The 12,322-nt window shown below is 34.3% G+C and overlaps 1 protein-coding gene across 2 annotated transcripts; it reads right to left on the reverse strand.

Annotated features, from left to right (window-relative positions):
- Positions 1-4,631: 4,631 nt before the first annotated feature.
- Positions 4,632-10,759, reverse strand: LOC129882343 (uncharacterized). 2 transcript variants are annotated; one of them, XM_055956596.1, is made up of 5 exons: positions 10,346-10,759; positions 8,103-8,150; positions 7,670-8,016; positions 7,122-7,572; positions 4,632-6,198 (listed from the first exon to the last, which is right to left on the reverse strand). In XM_055956596.1, exons 1-5 carry the CDS (start codon positions 10,724-10,726, stop codon positions 4,966-4,968), a joined length of 2,460 nt encoding a protein of 819 aa, XP_055812571.1. In that variant the 5' UTR covers positions 10,727-10,759; the 3' UTR covers positions 4,632-4,965. The 2 variants fall into 2 exon arrangements, with proteins under 2 accessions (XP_055812571.1, XP_055812570.1); XM_055956595.1 differs by lacking the exon at positions 8,103-8,150.
- Between the last annotated feature and the right edge of the window lie 1,563 nt (positions 10,760-12,322).

The following is a 12,322-nucleotide window of genomic DNA, read 5'->3' on the forward strand; positions in this document are numbered from 1 at the left end:
GAAAAATACTCTGTGTCTCCTCCCACCGTCCTAATTCGAGTGTTAGCTCCATCCTACATGTCCTTTATTGCCTTAATATACGCCATCGGGGACACCTTTAGCCTCCAGACACCTTTAGAGGACATCACTCGAAACTTTGTCATAGGCCTTTTCAAGATCAATGAACATCATAGGAAGATTGCTCTTTCTTTCCTTATATTTATCCATCAGTCTTCGCATAAGATGAATTACTTCAGTAGTCGGCCACTCCAGCATGAAATCGAACTGATTCTCAAAAATGGTCATAAATTTAAATATTCAAATATTTTGAAGACAATTGTTTTTTCGGATTTTCTGAGACTTCCCCACACAAAATTCTACATTTCTTAATTCAAAGTAAAAAACATATCCAAATACAACTTCAAAAACTTAAATGTTCAAGTTTCAATTTCAAAATTTATGACCAAAAAAAGATAAATACTACATTTATTTACTTTTACTTGTTCATTATTTTAAAAATAGATTTTGACTTTTATTCGTCACTTTTAACATACTAAGAAAAGGCAAAAGAAGAATTGGTGATTAAGTTGGATGTGTCAAATTCAAATGTTATAAATAAAAGTGAATTGGTGATTAAGTTGGATCTTTTTTCTTTCTATTTTCGTCTTCTATGTAAAACGAAAAATGATAATCGTTGTACTTTTTAAAAGTCAGTAATTCCTCTTATTTCTTAATAAAAATACAAAAAAAAAGAGAAACAACTTTTTAATTACTAATAAAATATCAGAGATACCTAAAGAATAAATGCATGATTGGTAGAAAAAATTGTATTCACACGCAGCTTAGTAAATAAAGGCATAATAATTAGGAGTAATATATCAATATCAATTACTTACAATTATAACAGATTTTTTGTGTGTTTTATATACTGAAAAAATAACTCATAAATAGAAACATTTCATTAGGGGACCATAACTCTTTTGCTTTTGGCATCATGTGTTTGTTTTTTTAATATGTTTCCATCACTATAAATATACAAGAATTAGCTGTGAAATTATTTTTTCCTTATAATTTTGCCAGTCTGTATTTGTTCGATCTTTCTTATTGGTGAAGTGTATATATATTTGGATAAGATCTATCTTTAAAGTATTGGATTCACGTGAATTCAGAAATCGATTTAATGTGTGTAGCTAGCATTTAAGTTGCAATTGTCTAACTAGTCCCCCACCCCCACCCCACTAAAAAAATAAAATGTGAACAATGTGTTGTACAAGTGTAACATCCCCTAAAAACGTTGTATACGATGTTTCAATTTTTGCCTAAACATGATACAGCCTCTGTATTTTGGTCATAACTTTTTATAGGAATATCCCAATTGAGTGATTCAAATTTCTGAGTAACCACAAGATCATTACCTACAACTTTTATGAAGACCATATTTTAAGATTCGGAGGTTAATTAGGTCAAATAAATTAATCTTTGTAAGGTAGGATGCTGTGACGGAAATGAGTGTTTATAGAAGAAAAATCATATCTCACTGTAAGTTTATCCAAATTGGTTGATTCTTGAACGATATGAAACTAGACTTCCATATATACAATTCTTATGAAGACACCAAATCCTAATAAGGAATTTATCTTATTCAAACGTAGCTCCCAAAAAGAGTATTCTGTCAAAGATAACTCATTTCACCTACCATAGAAAGATCTAGATACATTTGACATCACTCATGACATAAATTGTCCTCCATTTAACATCATCCATGACATCAATATATTCCACTAAATTTTCAGATTTTTATTTATAATTATTTTATTTATTGTTAGGTCCTCTTTCCCACCTATAAATACCCACCTTATTTCCTCATTTTATTCATCAAGCTTTCTCAAGCAAATCTTCTCTCTATACACTTCTTTACACATTCTCAAATATAGTTTTAGTTCTTAGTAGTGAAAAAATACTATTCCGATAATTCATATATTCCGGGTAGTACACAAAACGTTCCGGCAAGGAGAGAAGCTAGGACTCAAGAGTGGTCATTAAGTCTTCCGGTACCAACTAAAGTTTCGGTTTCCAGGTATGTAAGGTTTCAATGAGAGTATTCCTTCCACTCTCATGTCTAAATTATTTTGATTATATGATAAATTATGTTTATTTTCTTTAAGCTTTACTCTAAGTTATGTGGGTGTTTATCCATGGGTTCTTCCACCCATGTAGTCCAAAAACTCTTTCAATTAAATATCTTGATTTCAAGTAATATTTTCTTATGGTAATTCTTATTTTTACTTAATAGTATGAATCATGGTTAAACTAATAATTATTGGTCTATTTTGATGCAACATAATTATATATGTATGAATTGATGGTTTACAAGTAATTCCTCTATTTATCTATTTAAAGGTTCTTGAAATTCATGGTGGGTTGTTTAAAAGCATGATTTTTAATTAATGGATTTCAAAGTATTTATGTATATTTATTTACATACATATTTGCAAGTTGAAGTGATTTGAACCCACCTAGTTTTACTATGTTTTTAATAAAGTTTGACTTGAAAGCTTTGACTCCAAATAAATGTTTATGAAAGCAATATCTATGATAAAAAATGGAGTCTTATGAAATGAAAGAATGATGAAATGATATGAATGATGGATTCTTTATGCAATAAGGACAATTCTTGCATATTTGAATTATCAAATGTTTTAATGAGCTATTCTACCGAATATGATGTTTGAATTCTCAAGTTATATGCTATGAATATTTTGAAGTATTAAACTATTCCGTGGGATTGACTTAGCACCGAATGAGGCATTGAGGTGGGATTCGGTAAGGGAATCCTAGTAGCAACCCCTTGTCTCATTAACTATGTGCCAACATAGGAGCCCTTATGTGTTTGGGCGAAGAGAGAAGATTTGAGGGAGAAGGGTTTGCCATGTATTAATATTGAGGGAGAAGGGTTTGCCATGTATTAATATTGAGGGAGAAGGGTTTGCCATGAATAAAGAAAACCAAGTTGATGAAAAATAAAATCATAAAACTTTCTATTATCAACCAAGTAATATCAACCAAGTAAAATGGTTGTCCACTTAAAATGGTGGATAGTCCATTTACTTTTTAAGTGGGTAAAATGCCCATTAATATTTTCCTCCACTTGTAAATATGGCTATAAATATAGCCTTAAACTTCAATGTAAAAACACACAAACACATAACAAAAGAATTACTATTACTCTCTCTATATTACTACTCTCTCTATTAATACTTTCTATATACATATTCTCTTGTTCTTCTTCCTTTATAAAATTGTCAAGTTAGTTAATTCATAACACTTTCACCTTATTACACAGAAATCATTACTGACGGAAGATCCAACTTTCGATCGGTAATTTACCATACCCGATCAGAACCCAAATGCAGAAATTACCTTCGGTTCATATCATTTGATGTTTTTGTCTTTGACGCAACCCTTAAAAAATTACTTATTCCTAGAAATTAAGAAGTTTTTTTATTAAATTACTTTTAATTAAATTTACATTAAAGAGCATGGCGATTCGAGTTATATTATACTCCCTCCCCTCCGTTCAGTTTTACTTTACAACTTTGGACTCTGCATGTTTTTTAAGAAATAAAGATTGATATGACTTATGAAGATTTTACCATAATGCCCATTATAATATTTTCATCCTAATAACCTAGTGTTGAAGCTAAGGGTAATTTAGTCAAAAAGTTTCTTAATTTCTAGAATAATTTTTTTATTTTTTTATTATCTCATTATATTTATATATTTGTAACTATAGGTAAACTATCATGGCCTGAACTTGTTGGGAAGCCAGCAGAGACTGCTAAGAAAATAATTGAGAAGGAAAATCCCATAGTTAATGAAGTTAAGTTATTATTTCCTGGTATGTTTAGGCCATTTAATTATGTTTGAGGTCCATATGTCACTTAGTCATCTCTGCCTCGCTGCGGATCAGCACCTCTGAAAGAAACGGAGGACTTCATTCAGTGACCCCGCGAGAGTTTTTCTGGTTGTTGACTGGTTAGAGAGTATTTCACCAACATCACCCATCCACGAAATGTGTTGAACTCAAGAAAAAAGTTATGTTGTGCGTAACAAAACATGTTGAAAGACATAATTAAGTAAATAAACATGCATTTAGATCTTGTCTTTGATATTTAAATGAGATGATTACATAGTTCAAAATTGATATTAATAGGCAAATGTCTTAAGTCAATCTCAATGCACACATAAAAAGAAAAATATTCTCATTGTAATTAAGCAAATAAAAAGTGTCATCTCATAACACCTCAAATTCTTATATAAGATGGTCACATAATTAAACGTAATATAGTGTAGTGACAAAATTTCCATATATTGCTTCAATTACTCCAATTTTAAGAAAACCATACTCAAAAATTGCTACTACTATACAGTATAGCGCAATTACGGTAACAATTTTAGAAAAAACATACTTCAATTTCATTCACATTCACAAATTTTAGAAAAAACATACTTCAATTTCATTCACATTCACATATTTGCCCGGACCTCACGAGGTCCAGGCAAAAGTTACTAGATTCTCGAGAACTCACACCTGATATTGTGGATCCACCCCTGCTCTTGTTTATCATATTAAGCTATATGCAAATATTAACTAAATAAAATGCATAAATTAGCATCAACCAGCGTATAAGGATTACCTTAATCCCATAAACAGTATTGCCACTACCACTTCCCAATCAAATGACAAAATAGTATTGCCATCTAAATAACATTTGCACAAAAAGGAGCTATTAACATACTTCAGCTCTAATGAAATGCCAACCCATATCAGGGATGGTGGCAAAGGTAACAAAGAAGGGAAGAATCATTCCAAATCTGAAGACCAGAGCGACTACGCTCGAGCCTTAAAGAACTTGTTGAGGGACCTAGACCTGTAAACATATCAATATCACTCGGATAAGTGAAATGCGCAGTCTGATGGTGTGATTATCCATTGTTTAACCTCTGAAAGCCTGAGTTGGACATCAAAGTCCGTCCACTTCCATTGTCTTCACGTAGCAAGTTGTTAATGATGTCAAGATGTGGAAATTCATCAGCGAACACACTCTGCGACTGGCACCTAGACGGGCAGGCTGGAAACTCTGATGGGGTTCTAGTGTTTAAAGGCTTGAAAATGTCAAAATTCCAATTTTCATTTCGTATGAAAGGATGATCTCGTGATTTATTCCTGCTGCTGTCCCTCCATGAATACTCCCGTTGCTTTCCAATCTGCATGGTGTCGTGATTAACCATTTCATATGAATAGCTTGGTCGAATAGAACTAGGTTCTGTTCTTTCCAAGCCCTGTTGTGAAAATACCGGACCAGATTTAGGCGAGGGTGGTTGAGAAATAGGCTGTGAAGAGTTAACCACTGAACTAGGAGAACAGCTATTACTGTAATTATGATGATACTGCCGCAGCTGCTGTTTAGGAAGAGAAATCGGGGCTTGTTTTTGTATAGCACCACAACTGCTATTATTTTCCGGTTGACTGAACGTAGAATGTGACCCAACGTCGGCCATCTGTTGGTGATCATCAATCTCTTTCCTGTGAAAATTTTGGTGGCAATTACAAGCTGCACATTTCACGGCTCCTGGGGTTCCTTCTCCTCCACTAGGCATGAATTCTCCACATCCATCAACAACATGTCCTCCCATGCTTGCAGCATGATTCTTGAGGCATTCTCGGTATCGGATTGAGCTGGTAGTGTCACTTACTGAGGCTGTTGATGGTGGTTGTAATTGTGCTATCCTGGCAGTCATATTTGGTTCTTTATATGTATTGAGTTGGTTATGCTGCTGAGCAAGACTGTGCTGATCCAGGGCTAGGGTAGAGCTGGGAAAGGTGCTTCCACGGCCAACTTGTTCGTTTCTTCCAAAAATAGGACTGCCCACAATTCCTTTTGGATAAGACAGAGGAACATAAATACCTGGAGTTATTAAAGGATCAGCACACAATCGACCAGCTACGCTTACTAAATGAGCCAATAATGGTAATTGTGGACGTATTGAAGGAACACTCAAGCATTGGGACACGGCAGACACTTGTAGTGACATGGGCTTTTCATCTGTAGCAGGGGCTGAAAGGCCATTTATATAAGGATGCAGCTTAGAGGTGTCTGTATCCCAATTAACAGGATTTGCATCACTTAATCTGAAATCAGGATGAATATTCTGTTTCTGCATAAGCAGTGATTTTTATCAGTCATGCTCAATTGTCGAAAACCTCACAGAAATTACACTATGATGCCAACAACTAAAGCTAATAAGCCACCAATCTAACTATGATTCATACATTGTTATCAAAAGCGAAAAGCGCAGAAGAGCAATAAGGTCCTTTAGCTTTAAGCACAACACGCAATTAAAGTGGAGCTTTAATGAAAAAATCCGCAAATGGTGAAAAAATACAAAGATATAGTATAGTCCAAGATTAATAATTATAAGTATGAACAACAAATATATGGAAAAAGAAATTTAAATTTTTTTATGATAAAGTAAAATATCAATTGTTTAATGTCACATCTTTAGCATTGCACTCATAGGCAAGGAAAAGTATGTCTTAGAGCCTTTGAGCGAGGCGAAGTGCTCAACATGTTTTGCGCCTCACATCAAGGCATAAGTGTGCTTTAAGAGCACCTTTGACACCACTACAGTAAGGTAAGGCCTGGCCTCCCTTACTTGTGCTTTCTTATTGGAGCTTTTGTTATTATTATTATATTAATAAAATAAGCCACCAAGGAACTACGCCTGATGATATATTAGCTTTAAAAATAACTGAAACAAAATATCCAAACCAAAGATATTGCACCAAAAGTAAATACTAGAGCACAGACACGAAGTAGTCTGGTTTTGTAGTAAGTCTTCTACTAGACAAAACCTCTTGCCGAACTGTGTCTTGGTATCCTCACATAAATATATGTGATAAACTGTACATAAAAAAGGTTCAGATATCATATCCAGGCAAAATCAAAAACCATAGACATGCAAAAGACTAAGGCTAAAGCTTTTCCGATGGGAGCCACCGGTTATGACAGAGCTTCCCATTAGAAGAGGTGCCATGATAAAAACAATAGATGTACCCAAACAAGATATAAAGTACTCACTACTTCATGGTGGAAATCTGGAGACGACCAGGAAATCTGCATGAGGGCACCAGCAACGATGAACATTCTCTTGTACAAAACAGTGTAGTAATCCTCTTCATTGGTGAATAAAAGCAATACTTGCCGATATGTACAACTCCTAATCTTTACTTGGCCATTCAGAGGGTTCTGCGCTCTGAAATCAGCCCGAATATCTTTCATTTTTGGCCTCCTATAGGAGAAATTCCCAATCAAAGTAAGCTTATAATCAGATACTAAGCTTTCACCATAGTTCCTTGGAAAGGTTACTGTTGGGTGTCCTATATAGGTCGAATGTTGCACTTCGATTGGAGGTCTTGATTTCTGATTCTCATGGCGTTCGACAATTGAAAGAGCATATAATGGCTGACTAAGTGCTTCACAAGCCAAATCAGCTACTTCACTAGTTGACTTGTTTCCATACTTCCACTCTCTGAAATGTCAAAGCACCAGGAATTAGAACCATCATATAGACATTATCAAAAGATATTCAAATCTGGATGCCAAAAATGAATGGGAGAAACAATTACCTGCTACATGACTTTTGATTGTAGTGGTTCAAATAAGTCTCCCTTAAAAAAACTGAGTCTGTGGAACACATTGATGAACTTTCATACATAACAGAAGGAATTCTTCCAGTAATTCCGTATGGAGCAGATGAAAGGCCACTAAACCCACTGCAACTAATTCCCACGGAAGAATGTAATTTAAAGGTTTCACACTTGATAGGACTTGCAACTCTGTCCTCGGAATCAGAAAGAGTTACTTCTGGGACACAATCTACTGAGTCAGACTCCTCTGTCCCGTACTCATTTCCGCCACCAATATGTTCATCTCTTTTGGTATTATCTAGCTCCACAACAGCAAATGTTTCTCTCTGCATTGCAAGGTAACCACGAAAAATTACATCAATACACTATTCACTTTCTTCAGGAAGCAAAAAGAACAAGAATTTTCACTAACCTCCTTAGAACTTAGGCAAAAATTGTGAACTAAGAGCTTCAGCACAAACTGGTTGACAAAAGGCTACAACGTTTAAATTTATCCCAGCCCAGTCATTTTTCTCTTTACCTCTCTTTCATTTGATTCTTTAACTTTTTAGATCTTTGTTGGTAGGCAGGTACCCAAGAATGACAGATGATTTAACAACATTTACTTCTTCTATATTGCATTAACTTATTTTGTTGATAGATTTCTATATTGCATTACTACAACATATTTTCCCAATGATCACCACCTTTCTGCATAAAGAAACCTTTTACAGTCAAGCTCAACGATGAAATCTCCAAAGAAAGCAAAAGCTAGGCAGTACGATAGCAATATATGCAATTGTCTAATACATCATAGAAACTGCACTATTGGTGTCAATAATTAAAAACCTCAGTTTTCACTCCAAAGACGGTGCAACAACTGTAAATACTAAAGCTCAAGACATAAAAAGTTCTTTAGTCCATCATCTCCTATAATTGCAATATAACATTTCCAAGCAAACGTATAATTGCTCTGCATATGAGGAAAAAGTGGCAAAGAGGGTGCAAAAATTGCTTTAGGTCATAGGTTTTTATCACATGTGACATATTTTTCTCAGGAATCTCATACTATAAATTCTTGGTTCCGCCACAGCTATAGACAGACTATACTTAGTGAAGCTTCAAATTCAAACAGGTAGAGTTCCTTTCTAAAAATAAAAATCACTCAAGCAACAATACTTTACTTGGGACCAACAATACTTTACCCTTCCTTGCTTAAAACAAATATTTTACTCCCTCCTTTCAAGTTTATGTAATCATATTTCCGTTTTAGTTAGTTCAACAAAAGATAACCCTTTCTAAATATGAAAAGAATTAAACTTAAGCTCCTCGTTTTACCTTTATTGACATTTTCTTATAGCAACACAAATGTTATGTCATATCTAATACCACAAGTTTCAGAAGTCTTGTAAGAAAACCACACAAATGTAGAGACATGTTTAACATCTCGTCCAGTCAAATAGGTTCAATTGAAGGTGTATTTGGTATGGAGGAGAAGTTCCAACTTTCTCCTGTTTGATTGGTCAAAAGATTTTGATAAGTATTATTTTTAAGAAAACAAGTCCTTCCAAAATTCAAGATAATGTTGATTGTCTACTCTCCATCCTCACCCCCATTATCCCTACCTCTTGGCCGAACCCAACTCCCCATCCCACAAACACCCTGCCTCCCACCCATCCAAGGGCGGAGCCATGTAGGTCCGAAGGGTTCATCAGAACCCATGAACCTCCTTTTGCTGGAAAATTACATTATTTATACATAGCTTCATGTGTTTACATGTTCATATTTTGAACCCCTAATAAAAATCTTGACTCCGTCATAGCACTCCCCTACCCCTATCCCACCTCTCACCCCCACAGGTCATAGTGCCTCCACCCCCTAGCCACCTTGCACACTCACCCCACCCCCTACTCGCACCGCGTGCCCCACTTCATCGCCCTCCTCCACAACCCACCTGCCCCACCTCTCACCCCTTCCTCCCATGAGGTCACGACCCCACCCTCCACGAGAGCACCAGCAACACTCACAAATTCAAGATAATGTTGATTGTCTACTCTCCATCCTCACCCCCATTATCCCTACCTCTTGGCCAAACCCAACCCCCAACCCCACACACATCCCACCTCCCACCCATTCAGAGGCGGAGCCAGGTAGGGCCGAGGGGTTCATCCCCTTTGGCGGAAAAATTACATTTTTTATACATAGTTAAAAAAAAAATTATATATATAATAGATGTTGAACCTCCTTCGACTTCTTCATTTGTTTACTTCTTCGTATTTTAAACCCTTTAGTAAAAATTCGGACTCCACCATTACAGTCATTGCCTACCCCTACCCCACCTCTCACCCCCACAGGCCATAGTGCCTCCACCCCTACCCACCTTGAACACTCACTCCACCCCACCTCCTACTCGACCTTCGTGCCCCACTTATCCCCCTGCCCCACCTCTCAGCCCTTTCTCCCACGACCCCACCAACCCTATAATATTTGTCTAGATTATATATATATATATATATATATATATATATATAGTTTATTTTTTCTGTCTACTTATCAAATACCAAAAAACGATTGATTTTCTCCATACCAAATAGAAAAAAAAACCTATTTCTGATATCATAATTCAGTAATCAAACAAATATCCATTAATAAAATTAAAGCAGCAGCAACACTCACAAATTGATCATGAAACTCTGGGGTCCACCGAAAAACCTCCATAAGTGCACCAGCAACAACTACCTTCTCTTTCAACAAAACAGATTCATAATCCTCTTCATTGGTGAAATCAAGAAACACATGGTAAGAATCGTAAGACCTAATTTTCACTACCCCTTTAAGAGGGATTTTCGCCTTGAAACTAACACGAATTTTAGTCATCTTTGGTTTAGGTATGACGAATTTTCCAACCATTGTAAGTTTACATACAGCCACCATGCTATCCCAATCCCAATACTTCTTCGAAAAGATTACAGCTGGCATTCGCCTGTAGTTTAAATACATAACGTTGGGTTTTGGTTCTTGATTTTCACTGTCGAACCCGATTTGGACTGCCGCCATTTGGGGCTCTACAGTGCAGAATCGAGTTTGCACTGCGCGTTTGAGTGGGAATGTGAAAGCGTACAGCTATATATAGAGAGAGAAGTCAATGTACATATAACAAAGTTTATCGTGCTAAATCAAATACTATCACATAAATTAATTTTGTGGTGATCTTTAATTTGTGTTCACTTTAAATAATAAAAAGGTAATCAAAAATATCCTTGATATTTAAAAAAAAAAAAAAAGAAACTCTCAACGTAAAAAATTATTTTTTCGTATCGTAATATTATACTAGTTATGTGTTATAAGATATAACAAGTTATGTCTTTTAATTTCTACATAATTTATATTGTTAGAAGCATAAATTCAGTTCATAACCCACAAGTTAGTTAGGTACATACAAGTTCAATTTCAGAACGTTATGCCTTAAAAAGTTCATTAAAGAAATACAATAATCCATTAGTCGAATTAATATAATGAGTTGTGGTGGAACTTGACCTCAAACTTATAATGTTTAAATCCTGAATTCGTTTTAATATCATAAGGTGTCGTACTAATAAATCACATATCTTTGTATTTCTTTTATAAATAAATGTTTGTGATTATATTATATGACATTACAAGCTTTCAAATATACATGCTTTTATAAAGATTCACTAATCCAAAAAATCAATACTATTAGTAACTAGCTATTTTTTGATATAATCATTTTATATGGTACAAACAATTTATTCAAATTGAGCATGAGCCTTTTTTTTTTTACAAAATTTAAAATGATGAATCTTTTTTTATATAAAATATAAACTTATGGATCTAATTTTACATTTTAAAAATTAAAATCACTACTTAAAATTTGAAAATCTACTTTTTGGAAAATTTGAAATTGAAGTTAAACAAACATTGATTTCAAATCAAAACTTCAAATTGAGCCCCAAATTCAATGGTCAAACACCTACTAAAATATGTGAGTTGTAAAAAAATTACTTAGCTTGAGAAATAGGTGAAATAACTTTGTTTGGTAAATAAATTAATTTTAGGGAATTTTTCAAAACAACAAACATTAGGCCTTAAGTAAGACTCCCTTGCTACAGTTTCATTAATTATAATTCGTAGCTACACTTTGATTTGTTATGCATTTGTATTTTTGTATTATTTTTTTTATAGATTTCAGAGAAAAATACAAAAACAAACTAATTTATATCAAAATGAATACATATTAGGAGAGAGGCGAGCTTGATCGAGAGAGGGAGGAGAGAGAATGAATACATATTGTATTCATTATCACGAATACAAAATATAGAATACAAATACACTTGAATACAAATTTAATTAGTTTTTCGAATATTTCTGATACAATTAATATAAAATACATATCTCTCACCTATATTTGATTAGATACAATTGATACATAATACATTTGACAGAGAGGATGAATGCATATTGTATTCGTATGAATACAAATATAGTTGATACAAAATACAAAGATAGTTTTTTGAATATAATTGATATAAAATACAAACGTCTCACTTATATTTGATTGAATACAATTGGTACATAATACATTTGAATGTATTTCTTCTTATTGGCAGGGGCGCGTGAGAGAGAGAAGAATTT

Source organism: Solanum dulcamara, chromosome 3, assembly GCF_947179165.1.
Source record: "Solanum dulcamara chromosome 3, daSolDulc1.2, whole genome shotgun sequence".
In the NCBI taxonomy this organism is placed as follows: domain Eukaryota; kingdom Viridiplantae; phylum Streptophyta; class Magnoliopsida; order Solanales; family Solanaceae; genus Solanum; species Solanum dulcamara.

Coding starts and splice junctions, on each gene's coding strand:
- LOC129882343 (XM_055956596.1), bottom strand. CDS start 10,726: ATGGCGGCAGTCCAAATCGGGTTCGACAGTGAAAATCAAGAACCAAAA. Junction 8,151..10,345: donor CAGAGTTTCATGATCAATTT/GTGAGTGTTGCT, acceptor TTTGTCAACCAG/TTTGTGCTGAAGCTCTTAGT. Junction 8,017..8,102: donor TTTGCCTAAGTTCTAAGGAG/GTTAGTGAAAAT, acceptor CTTGCAATGCAG/AGAGAAACATTTGCTGTTGT.